Source organism: Drosophila miranda, chromosome 3 (assembly GCF_003369915.1).
Source record: "Drosophila miranda strain MSH22 chromosome 3, D.miranda_PacBio2.1, whole genome shotgun sequence".
In the NCBI taxonomy this organism is placed as follows: domain Eukaryota; kingdom Metazoa; phylum Arthropoda; class Insecta; order Diptera; family Drosophilidae; genus Drosophila; species Drosophila miranda.
In genome coordinates, this window is record NC_046676.1 from 4,624,953 (window position 1) to 4,639,321 (window position 14,369).

A 14,369-nucleotide genomic window follows, 5' to 3' on the forward strand; every position below is an offset into this window, starting at 1 on the left:
TGGTATATAGAAAAGGGTATGGAAAACACGAAAAAACAGCCAATCAAAATTGCAAGGTTCGTACGAACCTCACCTCGGTCTGTAAGGACAAGTCATATTAGGCAAAAGGGGTAGATTTTACCTGCATGCGTTTGCTTTTCTGGGCCGTTTTGCCTCTTCTCCATACCCTCTGTTTCCTACCATTATGTAGCAGATGTGTAGCAAATGTGTAGATACCGTGCAGTTCTGCTGTTTCGGGTCGTGTACAAACCAACCATGTAAATATTGTTACAACTACAACTACAACTACAAGTTCAACACCTTGTCGGAGACAAAAACAACCAATTTCAGCCCAAATGCAAATACAAATCGCTCTTGCAGCGGCTGCAGTGCATTCAAAATTATCAGTAATTAGCAATAGTGGAAAAGTTTTGGTTAAACCGTCTCGCCATTGAATTGAAAGTGTCAAAGAACCAACATAAACGGAGCCCGCGCCCCGTGTATAAAAATCGATCACAGACTCTGTTCAACTTAAGGTAAAGGGACAAATCATGAATTAAAGCCAGTATGCGGAGGTGTTCCTTCCTACATGAAGTGTTCTTTGAATCGACGCGAATAGATATTGGTTCACCTTGAACCTAGCATTGCTGAAGGGGCCGAGCAGCCGCATACCAAACCCCAAACCCGACCCAGTCAAACATAGAAGCATACGCTTGTGTGTACCTGTGTGCATGTGTATGTATAAACATCACGCCCACTCGGTCGCCGCCGCAAGACGACAACAGCTGTTCGGGCGTCTGAAAATGTTTACTAGTTTCCGCTTTCATGCTGCAAGCCTAGCGAAATATAATATTTGAATGTCGTGAATGTGAACACGGACACAGGCCATAACAATTTATGGCGCAGTTGTTGTTTCAGCGCGAACCCCTTATCGCTGCAAGCGGGTGGTGGGTGGTGTGGTTGGTGGGCCTGCACTGTGGGCTGTGGCAAGGCGAAGGTGAAAGTCACCAGCTGATATCAGTTAAAGGCTAATGGACGGACGGACGGGACCGAAAACCCGTTATGTATAGCAGCTGTTTGGTATCATTTCCATTTAATCGGACAGAAAAGCCCGAACCATTGCAGCTTTGTCCACTGTCCACACATTTATTCGTCGCAGCAAAAGCGATACTCAAGAGTTGGCGGCGTATCCCAGTCGGGCTCCGATTTTGTAGTGGTTGCTGTGACGCCTCATGTCCGCTCTCCGCCTTTGTGCTGCTTTTGTTCACTTAATGATTGTAGGGTCTCGACTCTTGTAAATTAGACACGTTCTCGCAATTGGTGATATCAGTGCGAGCTAAGTTCCAGAAAGTTGTAATTGAACGTTCCATTGTCGTCTCTCGTGTTGGATTGCAGGGTGCACGACAACTTGACGGCTTTTATGTGATTACTATGAAATTGGATGAAATTGTTGGATGGTAAGTGATTGCACAATTGTCAATCATCTTATATACATATATATGTATACTCGTATATTAAATTCGTGTTTCTGTATGCCTAGGTACCAGAAAAAAATCGGCACCTATGACAAGCAAGAATGGGAGAAAACAGTCGAGCAGCGTATTTTAGATGGCTTCAATAATGTCAACCTGAAGAACACCAAGCTCAAGACAGAACTGATTGATGTGGACCTAGTGCGAGGTGGGTTCTCCCTTTATTATTCATTATTCTATCCATACGAAATGTTAATTTGTCGCTTGGTCGATAGGTTCCACCTTTCCAAAGGCAAAGCCAAAGCAATCGCTGCTCACTGTCATTCGCTTGGCCATTTTGCGTTACCTGCTGCTCCCGCTGTATGCACAATGGTGGGTCAGGCAGACCACGCCCAATGCCTTTGGCTTCATTCTGGTGCTGTACCTCACCCAACTGATGAACTGGGCCATCTACATCCTGCATAGCAATCGCATTGTGCCACTGACCAGCGACCTGCAGAGTAATGCCACTCTGTATGGCGAACCAGATACCGATAAGCAGCAGGCGGAGGAGCATGACGACATGCTCAGCGCCCTGCTCATACCCTGCGCCCTCAGTCTGATGATTAGCCTGATACACTCGCAGATCGTGGCCACCAACAACGCGGCAACTGGTGGCGGTAATGGGACCGCCAAAAACAAACTACGTCGCTTCTCCATTTCCAACTTTAACGAGAAGTCAACAGCAAGGGAGCCGCGTCTGCGGCGCAGGAAGAAGTATGTGCGGTGAGTAGGGGTCTGGTCTCAGAATATGTGCTCCAGAGATCATAAGCTCATGCATTCTCCTGCAGTATACGCCAGCCCGAACCGGATTTATCTCATCCCAGTAGCAACACGTCTCTTCCAACGCGACGCACAACAACCAGTGCCCCAGAAGTGCTCTCAAAACCGCCCACACCAATCAGCAGCGCTCCTGCACAAGAACCTGATCTGCCAGCCAACGCCACCGCCAGCCCACCTTCCGTTGACATCAAGCAAAGCAGCAAAGAGGAGACGTTTCCCAGCACAACTGTCGTTACCACGCATCGCCAAGCACAGGAGACAGTTGACAGCACTACGCGCACCGAACCTATATATGATCTCAGAAGGCACGAAGGCGGACCTGGTCCTGAAAGTCCCAAGAAGCGCAACGTCAATTGGCACACGCCCATTCAGATCTATGCCACCTACGACCAGACAGAGCAGCCCTCATCGAGCAAGGCCAGCAGAGAGGCTGACAAAGAGAGCGGCGTGGAAACACTGCAGCCCACTCACAAAACACGTCGCAGTCTGGGCGAGGATGATGGCTTTGAGAGCTTGAATGGAAAAAGTTCCAGCGGTGAGGACAATAACCACTCGCCCTTGCCCAATGCAGGAGTGCCAGCCGCAGCAGTGGTTCCTGTCCAAGCCAGTCAGTTGCGTCTGCGGCTAAATGTGGCAAATAGCAGTGCGAGCAATGTGCCAGCAGCACCCGAGAAGAAATCGCAATCTCGGGGAAACGAGTCCACCAGCAGTGGCGCTGACTCTGATAATTGCGATGATGCGGATCTAATATCGAGTCCTGCATCGGCCTGCAACCAAGAGTGCACCACATCGGCCACAGATTGGCTGGGAGTGACCACGAACAGTGAGGATTGCAGCTATACCTCAGATATGGATCATTCGGATGCTGGATTCAAGCCATGCAGCGATGAGGACCCAGCCGAGCTAGACATTACACCAACAACCATTCTGAATCCCCATAACAGCATGGATCGCAGTGAGTAGATGTCCAATTACGTCTAGGAGTCCACAGTCATCTGTATATCTATGTATCTTCTTCCCGGTCTCAGTAAGCTGTACCATTTGGGATCAGCGTGATGCGAAAAAAGCCCAGCTTTCTGTCCTTGAGATAGCTTCGTGCATAATTGAACGCGTGGACTCTATGGGCGAGACGAATGACTACATTTACATAGGAGTTGTATTTTCCTTTCTACTCACCATGATCCCAACCTTTTGCAGGCTCTGTGTGGTAAGATCTGAGTATGTGTGTTTCGCAGGTGTGTTTCAATTCTTCAGTCCCTTGCAGATCACTCTTGGGAGCGATGCGGAAAAGGCCAGCGAGATAAGCTACATTTACATACCCCAGTTGCTGTGGGAAAAGTCATCGTCCTCATTCTTTACTCTCCTAGGGTTTGCCTTTGGCGAGGCTAAATGGGAGCGCACGGTGCTGGCCCTGGGCTTCATCCAGCGGCTCAGCCTGACTCTCATCCTGTTTATCATATTTGCCGTGGCGGAGCGCACTTTCAAGCAGCGTTTTCTGTACGCCAAACTGTTCTCGCACCTAACATCATCGCGAAGAGCACGCAAATCGAATTTGCCGCACTTTCGCTTGAACAAGGTGCGCAATATCAAGACCTGGTTGAGCGTACGATCCTATCTAAAGGTGCGTAATCATGCTATTTTATTTAATACAAGTTCTGTCGACTAGTTCTGTAAATCTCCTGTAGAAACGTGGTCCGCAGCGGTCGGTTGATATTATTGTATCTGCCGCATTTATCGTGACCTTGCTACTGCTCGCCTTTCTCAGTGTTGAGTGGCTGAAGGACTCGGTTCACCTGCACACTCACCTGACGCTGGAGGCCCTGATTTGGTCGATTACGATTGGAATCTACTTGCTGCGCTTCATGACACTGGGACAAAAGATTCAGCACAAGTATCGCAGCGTGTCGGTGCTGATAACCGAGCAAATCAATTTGTATCTGCAAATCGAACAAAAGCCAAAAAAGAAGGATGAATTAATGGTATCGAACAGCGTTCTCAAGCTGGCTGCCGATCTATTAAAGGAACTCGAAACGCCATTCAAGATCTCTGGCCTCAGTGCCAACCCATATCTATTCACAACCATCAAGGTAGTCATATTGTCGGCACTCTCGGGCGTTCTGAGTGAGGTCTTGGGCTTCAAGTTGAAATTACACAAAATCAAAATAAAGTAAAGTAAAGACCGAGCTGGCAGGGATGGCACTTGGAATATGGCGCAGATCGATCATATTTTTGTAGTACAATTTATTTCGAGACGCTTTGAGAAAATCTAAAATTAAATACATGTCTCCATCTAGAGTAGTTTAATGAATAAACTTAAGTAAGCCAATGTTTATGTTTGTCGTGTGATTGTTCTACTATTGACTACGTAAACCAATATACATTATATACTTACCATATACTTTTAGAAGCGACCTGCACAATCACAAATCGTCAGTTAACTGAAATTGTGTAATGAATCCGCACTGAAGTTCATAGAACTTGTAGCATAAATGTTATGCACGTTTCGTAACATCCTGAATACTATCTTAGAAAATCTCAAGTTCGAATCCCAAAATATTAATAAATATATTATGCAAGTTAAAAACATAATCTTTTGAATCTAACGGACCTTTCGAGATCTCTTGGCATTGGAGCTGCTAACGCCCGGCGGAGTAGGGCTGCCAACCTCTCGTTATTTCTGCGATCGCACAGCTGGTGTTGTTGCTATCGTTATCACATACCGCCCACGCATAATCGATACTGACGTAACATCAACCAACCGCACTTCTGCAGCATTTTTCTGTAGTTTTTAGTTTTCCTATTCCAATAAATCATTGTGCAAAATGCTTAGGCTTAAAATATTGCTCAGAAATGCGGTATCAACGAACTTGCTCCGAACCCAGACACGTTTGCTCCACGTTGGCGAGGCGAATGTCTTGCCCAGCGAGGTGGACAAACAATCGGCCGAATACAAGGTATAAGCAATTTGCGTATTTCAGGAAATATTCTATAGCCCGAGTTTTTGGATAGGACAATGCCAGCGAGATGGGGAAGCTTGTCACAGAGCTGCGCAACCTCACCAGCCAAGTGCTGACGGGTGGCGGTCAAAAGGCCAATGATAGGCACACCTCACGCGGCAAGCTGTTGGCCAGGGAACGCATCAATTTACTTCTAGACAAGGGTTCGCCTTTCCTGGAACTTAGTGCTCTGGCTGGTCACGAACTGTACGGGGAGGAAGTGGTCAATTCTGGCGGGATAGTAACTGGAGTGGGCCGGGTCTGCGGGTAGGTCGTGCATCATACTATTGTCCCTCTAAATATGACTTGAGAACATTCTTTTAGCACTGAATGTGTGGTCGTGGCCAACGATGCCACTGTCAAGGGTGGCAGCTACTACCCCATAACTGTGAAGAAGCATCTGCGTGCCCAAGAGGTTGCCCAGGAGAATAGACTGCCGTGCATTTATCTTGTGGACTCCGGTGGTGCCAATCTGCCGCGCCAGGCCGAGGTTTTCCCCGACAAACTGCACTTTGGGCGCATATTTTACAACCAGGCAAACATGTCGGGCCAAGGCATTCCCCAAATTGCCGTTGTCATGGGAAGCTGTACGGCCGGAGGAGCCTATGTCCCCGCCATGGCGGATGAGAGCATTATAGTGAAGAAACAAGGAACCATTTTCCTGGCTGGTCCTCCATTGGTGAAAGCTGCGACCGGAGAGGAAGTTTCCGCCGAAGATCTGGGCGGTGCTGATCTCCACTGCAAGACTTCGGGTGTCACGGACCACTATGCTGTCGACGACGAGCACGCTCTGTACTTGGCCCGCCAGATAGTGAGCAACCTGAATCTGCCCGCCACAAACTCATATAACGACCAGCTGCTGCACTCCAGTCAAGCGAACTTCAAGAAAGACAACACTTATGTTCCTGCTGCAGTAGAAGAGCCGCGCTACGATCCCCTCGAGCTATACGGCATTGTGGGACCTAATCTTACCAAAAGCTTCGATGTGCGCGAGGTAATTGCCCGAATCGTGGATGGCAGTCGCTTCACCGAGTTCAAGAAACTTTTCGGCGAGACTTTGGTCTGTGGTTTTGCGAAGCTCTATGGGAACAGGGTAGGAATTGTCGGCAACAATGGTGTCCTCTTCTCGGATAGTGCCCTCAAGGGCGCACATTTCATTCAGCTCTGTGCACAGCGCAAGATTCCTTTGGTCTTCCTGCAGAACATAACAGGTGAGCTAGTACCGCCACTTGGCTGACTACTCCTTTCATCCGACTGAATGCTTCTTCACTTTGCTAGGTTTCATGGTTGGGCGCGATGCCGAGGCTAATGGAATTGCCAAAAATGGAGCTAAGATGGTTACAGCTGTTGCATGTGCAAACGTCCCCAAGTTTACAGTGATAATTGGTGGGTCGTACGGTGCTGGAAACTACGGGATGTGCGGACGGGCCTATTCGCCGAGATTCCTGTACATGTGGCCTAATTCGCGCATCTCTGTGATGGGAGGCACTCAGGCAGCCAATGTATTGGCCCAAATCACTCAGGATCAGCGGAAACGAGCCGGCAAAGAGTTCACCGAGGAGGAGGCCCAGAAACTAAAGGCTCCCATTGTAGAAATGTTCGAGGCAGAGGGCTCACCGTACTACAGTACCGCTCGCTTGTGGGACGACGGCATCATAGACCCGGCCAATACACGGCAAGTGCTGGGCCTGAGCCTAAAGGCGGCCCTGAACAATGCTGGACACGACACGAAGTTTGGCGTTTTCCGCATGTAAATTTGATTTGCATGCGGGTGTAATTAACACTGGGATATGTGCATTTATAGACATACATTTAATGTCCTGCCACTATATTGAAACTGTTGCATTTATTAGTGTTAAGTGAATTGTTGTTGTTTCTGTAAAGGTCCATGGAGTATCTATTTTTGAAATGAATTTTTTCTAAAATAAATATTTTTAAATTAAACGACCTGCAAAAATGGGAAATAATTTGTTTCTTAACTCGTATTTTTCAAATGTTCAAATTACCCGCAACGTGCAAGTAAAATTATGTAGACAGGTGTCTCTGCGAAAATTTCATCCCCGTGTAGTTGACATGTATCAAAAATCATCCCTGTGTAGTTGCCAGTAGCAAGCAAATTAAATTTTGGCAAACTCACTTTTAAGCATATTTTATCAAACAGTCAAGCAAAGGAAGTACTTGAAATCAGCTAATCTTGTAAAAAATTGATTAATTTATGGTAAAAAATTATATTTTCTGTTCTGAAGGTGCTAGCTACCTATAAATACTAAGCCGAATATCAAAATCGAGGAATGTCATTTTCGATCATGAACAAAATAGGAGGATTTTCATGATTTCCAACACTAGTCAAATCTAAAAAGCAAAGCGGCTCGTCTCGATTTGTCACACGGCATATTCTTCGCATTTCGTGTTAAAACACAAGTCTAAATAAAACTAAAAGTATCATCGAACATTAGTTCTAACTAAAACTCGTTAATAACTATAAAGGTGAGTGGACTATTTGCCGGAACGATGTGTGACTGTATGTGGGCTTGGTTTCATCTGTGTGTGCGTGCTGGTAAATGTTGCGGCTATTTTGCCTGTTTTTGCACAAAAAAACTTGAAAATGGCAAAATCTAGAAGTAGCGTCAGCAAAAAGAAAGTTCATCGGAGAGTGGCGGAGTGTATGTGGCGATTTTAAAATAACTTTGCCGAAAACTTCAAGTGCACTCTTGAGTCGGCCGCGTGCAGGGAAAGGGGGAAAATATCTGTACATTGTGGAAGAGAATCTGGTGCATTGGTGTGCGTGTGTTGTATATTTAAATGTCGCCTGCTGCTGCCGCTGCTGCTGCTACAGTTCTCTGTTCTCTGTTCCCGGTTCCCTGTTCCCTCCTCCAAAAATAAATTTTTTTCGTGAGTGCGTCGTCCTTGCATGTGTGCGTGTATGTCTGCTGGCGAGCCTGCTGCCGCCTGCTGCTGCTTACTTGCAACAGCGTCAGCGGAGGCCGCAAAAATTCCATTGCAGTGGCTAATCTGCCTCGTCACTTCCCCCGCCCTTCCGAAAGAGGAGACCAGACCATATTTTCCTATGCTCATTCAGGTTTCAGGTGTTGATTGTGTTTTCCGCTTTGGCTTCCACTACCATGACGTCATTGCATGTGTCAACTCTTATATGGTCTATGTGTCAAGCCCCCGCAGTCGTTAAGTGGTAAAATGTGTGTTTGTGTGTGTCCCTCTGTGCGAGTTTGTGTGGGTCCAGTTACCAACATTTCTTCGATTCTCTTAGATTGTGTTACTATTTTTATTGGATAAATTAAAACACTGGCGACCCCGACGACGCCGACGCAGCTCTTTCGGTGGCTGTTGGCTCTTCTTGCCGCTTCTCGGCTTCCATTAGGTTTCTCCACTTACACACGCACTCGTCTGTGTCTTCGGGCGGTTTTTTGCTCGTATTATTCGCATATTTATTTTCTGTTTTTGACACACTTCCACACTCGCTTTTTTCCCCGGGGAGATTGTCTCATATTATCAATACGAATATGGAGGATTAACGAGCATTAACGAACATATGATAAGTTGTTTCGCTCTCCCCGCCCCCCCTCAAAAGTGGCTTACATTTATGGCTCTCCTATTCGGCGCTTGTTCTGCCTAATTGGCGCGGAAACAACTTCCGCTGTAGCCCCGCCAGCACGCCCACACCCGGCGTAGCCGCCATGGAATCGACAGCCATAACAAAGCACAATCCCCAACTTGTTGTATTTGGGGCATGGCTATTGTGGCTGCCCCTGTAGGCTGCCGCTGCCGCTGGGGCGCACTTAAATCAATAAACTAGGAACAAATCGCTCGCATTTGAATTGAAGTTCCGCCCTTTCGGGTCAATGCACTTTAGGCACACACACAGACACACAATAGCACAGTGAGAAGGTAGCGTGGAAAGTCTCCCCAACGCGCACACACACACACACACACACACACTCGGGAAATGAGTCGGATATTTATAGGCTGGCTCCCAAATGCCGGCTAATTCTTTATCAGCTTCGTGGCTGCTGTGGCCCACGTTTCTATGTTGGCTTGTTGGCCAAGTTGACATTGATAATGCCAATGACGAAGACCGGCAGACGGACAGACCACCAGACAGGCAGCCAGTCAATCCGGACGGGCGACCCAGCCCATGAGTAATCTTCATCTCCAAGAAAGCAGTGACTGAGACGTCAGCGAAGCGTTGACAACGCAGCTCCGTCGCTCAGCCGCAGGCCTCAGACCCCAGACCCCAGACACAGGCCCAGCCACAGTGCAAGTTCATTGTTCGCGCGCTCCAGTGCTGCTGACTGCCTCTGAGCGTTCTTAGTTTCCATTTCTCCTGATTGCATTTAATGCTCGCGTAAGTTCCGAGACTCGAACGAAGCGGCACACAAGAATCATCTAGAGGGTTTAATGCCTTCTTAATCGCAGATTTTAATAATAGAAGTTCAAAACATAGAGAAAACAAATAAAATAGATCGTAGAGCTATGCGAAATTCGAACAATTCGATTCGATTTAGGGGCGGAAGAAAAATATACTCCATTGCGAGTAAGTGCCTACGAGACGGCCTCTTCTATGCTCTCATAAGTTTTCAAGAACGGCAAGGGACTTCAAGATTCATGCCTAGTTGAGTTTGATCATAGGATATGTATGCACTGCACCGCTCTTGTACTGTTGAAGGGTTTGGTCTTTCTGTAGGCGTTTATACATTCGCCTACTCCTTGATCTGTATTGAATCATTTCCAGTTGTTCAAATGATGTTGAAATTTTTTTGAGCATCAGAGCAGGCTCTTTCCAATTGCTCTTTTAAAGGTGGAATATTCAAAATGTATTATAGCATTTGAACACAGCTGTGATAGATACAAAAGTTGTAAAAGTTGTTCCGGAAAATACGATAATTGGCAGATAGCTGATGCAGAAAAGAGAGCCTTTTCCAGCCGAACAATCGAACCGAACTTCAGTCTAATAACTCAAATAAAATGGCCAAGAAACTTTCATATCATCATTTGCCAAGTAAGAAACAAGAAACACAAATTCTACAAATTCATGGGGCGAGTGGTGCAACGGTAATCATTTTCTGGCTGCCGCTGGCCTGGTCCGCGGATCATTATCATTATCGTGATCTTGATATTGAACACGCACATGGCCAATGCTTGAATGCATCCCCATAGCCAAAACAATTATTAGCAACCGGGTAATTAAAAGTTGTTGTTCATTTGTTTGGTGGGGGGAGGGGCGGGATACACCCACACACAGGCCACACGGGCCACAGAGGCTTCGGGGTATTGATGGATATGTGCCTTATATGCAGAGCTCACATACCATTAAGCAACTAATTCGAGATCTTTGTTTCATTTCAGTATCGCTCAAGAAAAACTACGAGAATCAACAACAGCGCAATATGGCCGTTAACGTGTACTCTACAAATGTGACTTCAGAGAACCTATCGCGGCACGACATGCTCGCCTGGGTGAACGATTGCCTCCAGTCGCAGTTCTCCAAAATCGAAGAGCTCTGCACGGGTAAGTGCCCATGAAGCTGAGATGATGAAGTCATCTGGGAACTAGTAATTAAAAACTGATACCTTTTTAGGTGCCGCATATTGTCAGTTCATGGACATGCTGTTCCCCAATTCAGTGCCCGTCAAGCGTGTCAAATTCCGCACCAATCTGGAGCATGAGTACATACAGAATTTTAAGATACTGCAGGCTGGCTTCAAAAAGATGTCTGTGGATAAGGTAGGGATCGAGACCGACATCTCGACATCAACATCGACATCGATTAAGTTGTACATTTTCTTTGAGAGTTTTGATTTGATTAATGCACATCCACACGATACACGACACCCAACACCTGACACACGTACCACGGCACCTTCGCACTCTTCTTTGCGGAGGGGTGTGGGGACACGGACAATTGATATTGATATTGAGAACAGTGTAAGCCGCCCATAACGGCACTGCCGAACTGGCGCTGACACGTTATGCGCGGCTTTCGACTGTCTGACAACAACAACACTACAACAACTACTTGAATGTCGTAACTAACTGCCGTTTCCGTTGCAAATCAACAACCTCGTCAACCCAAACAACAGATCATACCAGTTGATAAACTTGTAAAGGGACGTTTTCAAGACAATTTCGAGTTTTTGCAATGGTTTAAAAAGTTTTTCGATGCCAATTACGATGGACACGAGTATGAGCCCCTGCAGCAGCGCGGCGGCGTCCAAATGGGCAACGGCAAGGGATCGGGCGGTGCCCTCATCAGCAACGAAGGCAGCGGCGTGGGCAGCGTCCACAACGATATCCACATGATGCATCGTAAGGGAGCTCAGGCACCCCAGCCCAAACGTCTGGCGCCGAGCGTCCCTGCTAATGAACCGGGTATGGACTAGTGCGGCTTGCGGATTGCGTGAAGCAACGAATTTCTTTTGGTGTTGGTCATCGACTATTTGTTTATCCAAGTTACATCCAAGTTCCAAGATGCGAGCGAACGTGAAGCACGTGGCGACCACCCACCAACCAAACACACCCGCCAACCCGCACACACCTACACACCCAAGCACAAGCACACCCAGACGCATCCCTGCACCAAACACTCGAGTCCCAATCGGATGAACTGTTGTTGTCTTACATCCCACGCCACTATAAACCCGTACTAAACCCCAATAATCCCCCTCCCCATCACACTCGTAACATTGCGGACGGAAGAGGTCTTTGAACATTTGGCTTGCCAAAGAAACAACACCACCTGTTACTGTCGACGACATTTTTTTGATGTATTCTCTGTGTAATGTCCAGGTTTCTCGTTGGTTTTGTGTTTGTGTATCCCCTCCCACCATTTTGCATTGGGCTTTTCTCCACCACACACTCTCTCACCGCTCTCTGCATATTTCTTACACATTTTATTTTTAGATAATACCCATTGACAAATTGATAAAGGGTCGCTTCCAAGATAATTTCGAGTTTTTGCAATGGTTCAAAAAATTCTTCGATGCTAATTACGATGGCAGGGACTATGATGCCAGCGGAGTGCGCGAGGGCGCGCCGATGGGCTTCGGTTCGGGTGCAGTGAAGTCCCTGCCCGGCACGGGCAGCAGCGGCGTGGCCAGCTCTTACAGGCGTACCCCAGCGACAGCAACGCGCCCGACAACGACAGCAACAGCAAAGCCCAGTATGTTGTTTTTGGTTTGGTTCCCTCTCTATCTTCTCTATCCCCGTATTTACATAGCTCTATATTCTAAGTTCCAATTTACCCCCCACTCAATGGTCAGACATTTGTGCATACTTTCGTCAATGTAGATCATACTCCCTTCCGCCTCACATTCCTCATATTATCGTAGTTTAACAAAACTGAATGCACATTTCCAAAGTGATTCCAAACGATAAACACACACACATAAAAGACGAAACGCTCTCGCGTTTCGAACGTGCTTCACGTTTGTTAAATCTGTATCGAAAGGAAATACGTTGCCTGCCCACGTGATTGCGGCTGGTTATTCGGTGGTCGTTGTTAAATATTAATATTGACTTTGTATCGCCCATTTAAGCAGTCTCCAAGGTGATGCCGCGCACGAGCAGTACAGTGTCGCAGAGCAGAGTGGCTACCGCCACCAATATCACAGGAACAGTGAAGAAGATCGATGCGAGCAATGCCGTCAGTACTCAGCAAATCGACGAGCTGTCCAGCCAGGTAGCTACAGCTACAACATTTTTCTCAGCGATTGCATTCATCACAATTCTTTTCTCATCAGGTCATGGAAATGCGCATAAACCTGGAAGGTTTGGAGAAAGAACGCGACTTTTACTTCTCAAAATTGCGCGATATTGAAATACTGTAAGACTCGTGACCCGTTCCCAATGAGATCCCTTCTAACTATCTAATCCAATCTTGCAGTTGCCAGGAGGCCGAGGAAGGGGCGACCACTCCGTTGGTGCAAAAGATATTGGACATACTCTATGCGACTGAGGTACCATCTTCCCCAGCAAATTTATTATGTACGTTTTAATGTTCTTTTTTTGTGTGTATGTTTGGACTTCTAGGATGGTTTTGCGCCCCCAGACGATGCACCACCAGAAGATGAGGAGTATTAGGAGTTATTTAAAACGAAACAGCCCACGACACACCACATCAACGTCTGCAAACATTTTCAAACCAGCATGAGGATAAGCAAGAGATAGACACACACGTGTTGTATGAAACATAATAACCCAAGTAATGGCCACATAACAAGGATACGCGCGAACAAACAGCCACTAAACTCGTCAACTCCCCAGCAGCAAATCCCCTGAACATTTCCAAACATTTGCCTTTATTTTTTGATTCGAATTTGATGTTGCTCCACTGCTCAATTATTCTAAAATCGTGCCTAAGCTGGATCCAAACAAAAACAAATTCTACATTGGTCAGCATTTTCTATCTAAATTTTTGTGTGTTAGACAGAATAAACTAAACATTCACTAAATTGTAAACCACCAATTCCTCCCATTGACAAAATTGTTCACTACTGTGCATAGAAAAAGTGTTAAAAGTCCTTCAGTTCAAGGAAGATGCTTCTTCTCTTCTTTTTGACAGATTTTCAAGAAATTTAATAAATTTATAATTTTCATGCATTGTATTTCCTCACTTTGATGGTTTTATGTGACGATCAAATGAATCGAAGTTGTACAATGTGAAAAGCAAACATTGTAATTGTATTTATCTATTTCCAAAATTCAACAAAAATTGGCTGCATAATATAATATGAATATAGATCTTAAGTGATTTTTGCTCTCGATTCTGTTAGTTCTATATCTATGTGTAGAACAAATTGAACAATGTTAAAGAGTTTAAATAAACACAAACATCTTTCTAATTTCTAAAAACCGTCACGTTTCATTTCTATTTTATTTGATTCTCGAACACATTCCCTACTATATGTGCTACTTGTGCGACTGGAGCTGTATATTCAAGTTTATTCGTTGGACCATTTAGTGGTTCTGTTCTCATAAAGCACACCCTTAGTTTTGGGATTGTTGTAAATATTTTGTTAATGCTTGTAAAATCATACTAAATATATACATACATACATACATACAAAGACATACTCATCCAAGAGTC

At 46.0% G+C, this 14,369-nt stretch overlaps 3 protein-coding genes across 8 annotated transcripts; all 3 read left to right on the plus strand.

The window, feature by feature from the left end:
- The first annotated feature begins 270 nt into the window (after positions 1 to 270).
- LOC108160163 (putative homeodomain transcription factor) lies at positions 271 to 4,669 on the plus strand. Its single transcript, XM_033390989.1, has 8 exons — positions 271 to 515; positions 1,375 to 1,436; positions 1,520 to 1,659; positions 1,727 to 2,216; positions 2,282 to 3,228; positions 3,302 to 3,480; positions 3,538 to 3,894; positions 3,959 to 4,669. Exons 2-8 carry the CDS (start codon positions 1,411 to 1,413, stop codon positions 4,442 to 4,444), a joined length of 2,625 nt encoding a protein of 874 aa, XP_033246880.1. The 5' UTR covers positions 271 to 515; positions 1,375 to 1,410; the 3' UTR covers positions 4,445 to 4,669.
- A 324-nt stretch (positions 4,670 to 4,993) lies between these two features.
- On the plus strand, positions 4,994 to 7,230 carry LOC108160587 (probable methylcrotonoyl-CoA carboxylase beta chain, mitochondrial). The gene is made up of 4 exons (XM_017294681.2): positions 4,994 to 5,227; positions 5,283 to 5,536; positions 5,594 to 6,480; positions 6,548 to 7,230. Exons 1-4 carry the CDS (start codon positions 5,096 to 5,098, stop codon positions 7,021 to 7,023), a joined length of 1,749 nt encoding a protein of 582 aa, XP_017150170.1. The 5' UTR covers positions 4,994 to 5,095; the 3' UTR covers positions 7,024 to 7,230.
- A 350-nt stretch (positions 7,231 to 7,580) lies between these two features.
- On the plus strand, positions 7,581 to 14,125 carry LOC108159934 (microtubule-associated protein RP/EB family member 1). 6 transcript variants are annotated; one of them, XM_017293585.2, is made up of 8 exons: positions 7,581 to 7,756; positions 10,631 to 10,792; positions 10,863 to 11,008; positions 11,365 to 11,653; positions 12,820 to 12,962; positions 13,024 to 13,106; positions 13,167 to 13,239; positions 13,313 to 14,125. In XM_017293585.2, the coding sequence occupies exons 2-8, from the start codon at positions 10,672 to 10,674 to the stop codon at positions 13,361 to 13,363; spliced, it is 906 nt and encodes a 301-aa protein (XP_017149074.1). In that variant the 5' UTR covers positions 7,581 to 7,756; positions 10,631 to 10,671; the 3' UTR covers positions 13,364 to 14,125. The 6 variants fall into 6 exon arrangements, with proteins under 6 accessions (XP_017149074.1, XP_033246910.1, XP_017149071.2 ...); XM_033391019.1 differs by lacking the exon at positions 7,581 to 7,756 and adding an exon at positions 7,860 to 7,932; XM_017293582.2 differs by lacking the exon at positions 7,581 to 7,756 and adding an exon at positions 7,860 to 7,932 and having other exon boundaries at positions 12,823 to 12,962.
- The last annotated feature ends 244 nt before the right edge of the window (positions 14,126 to 14,369 follow it).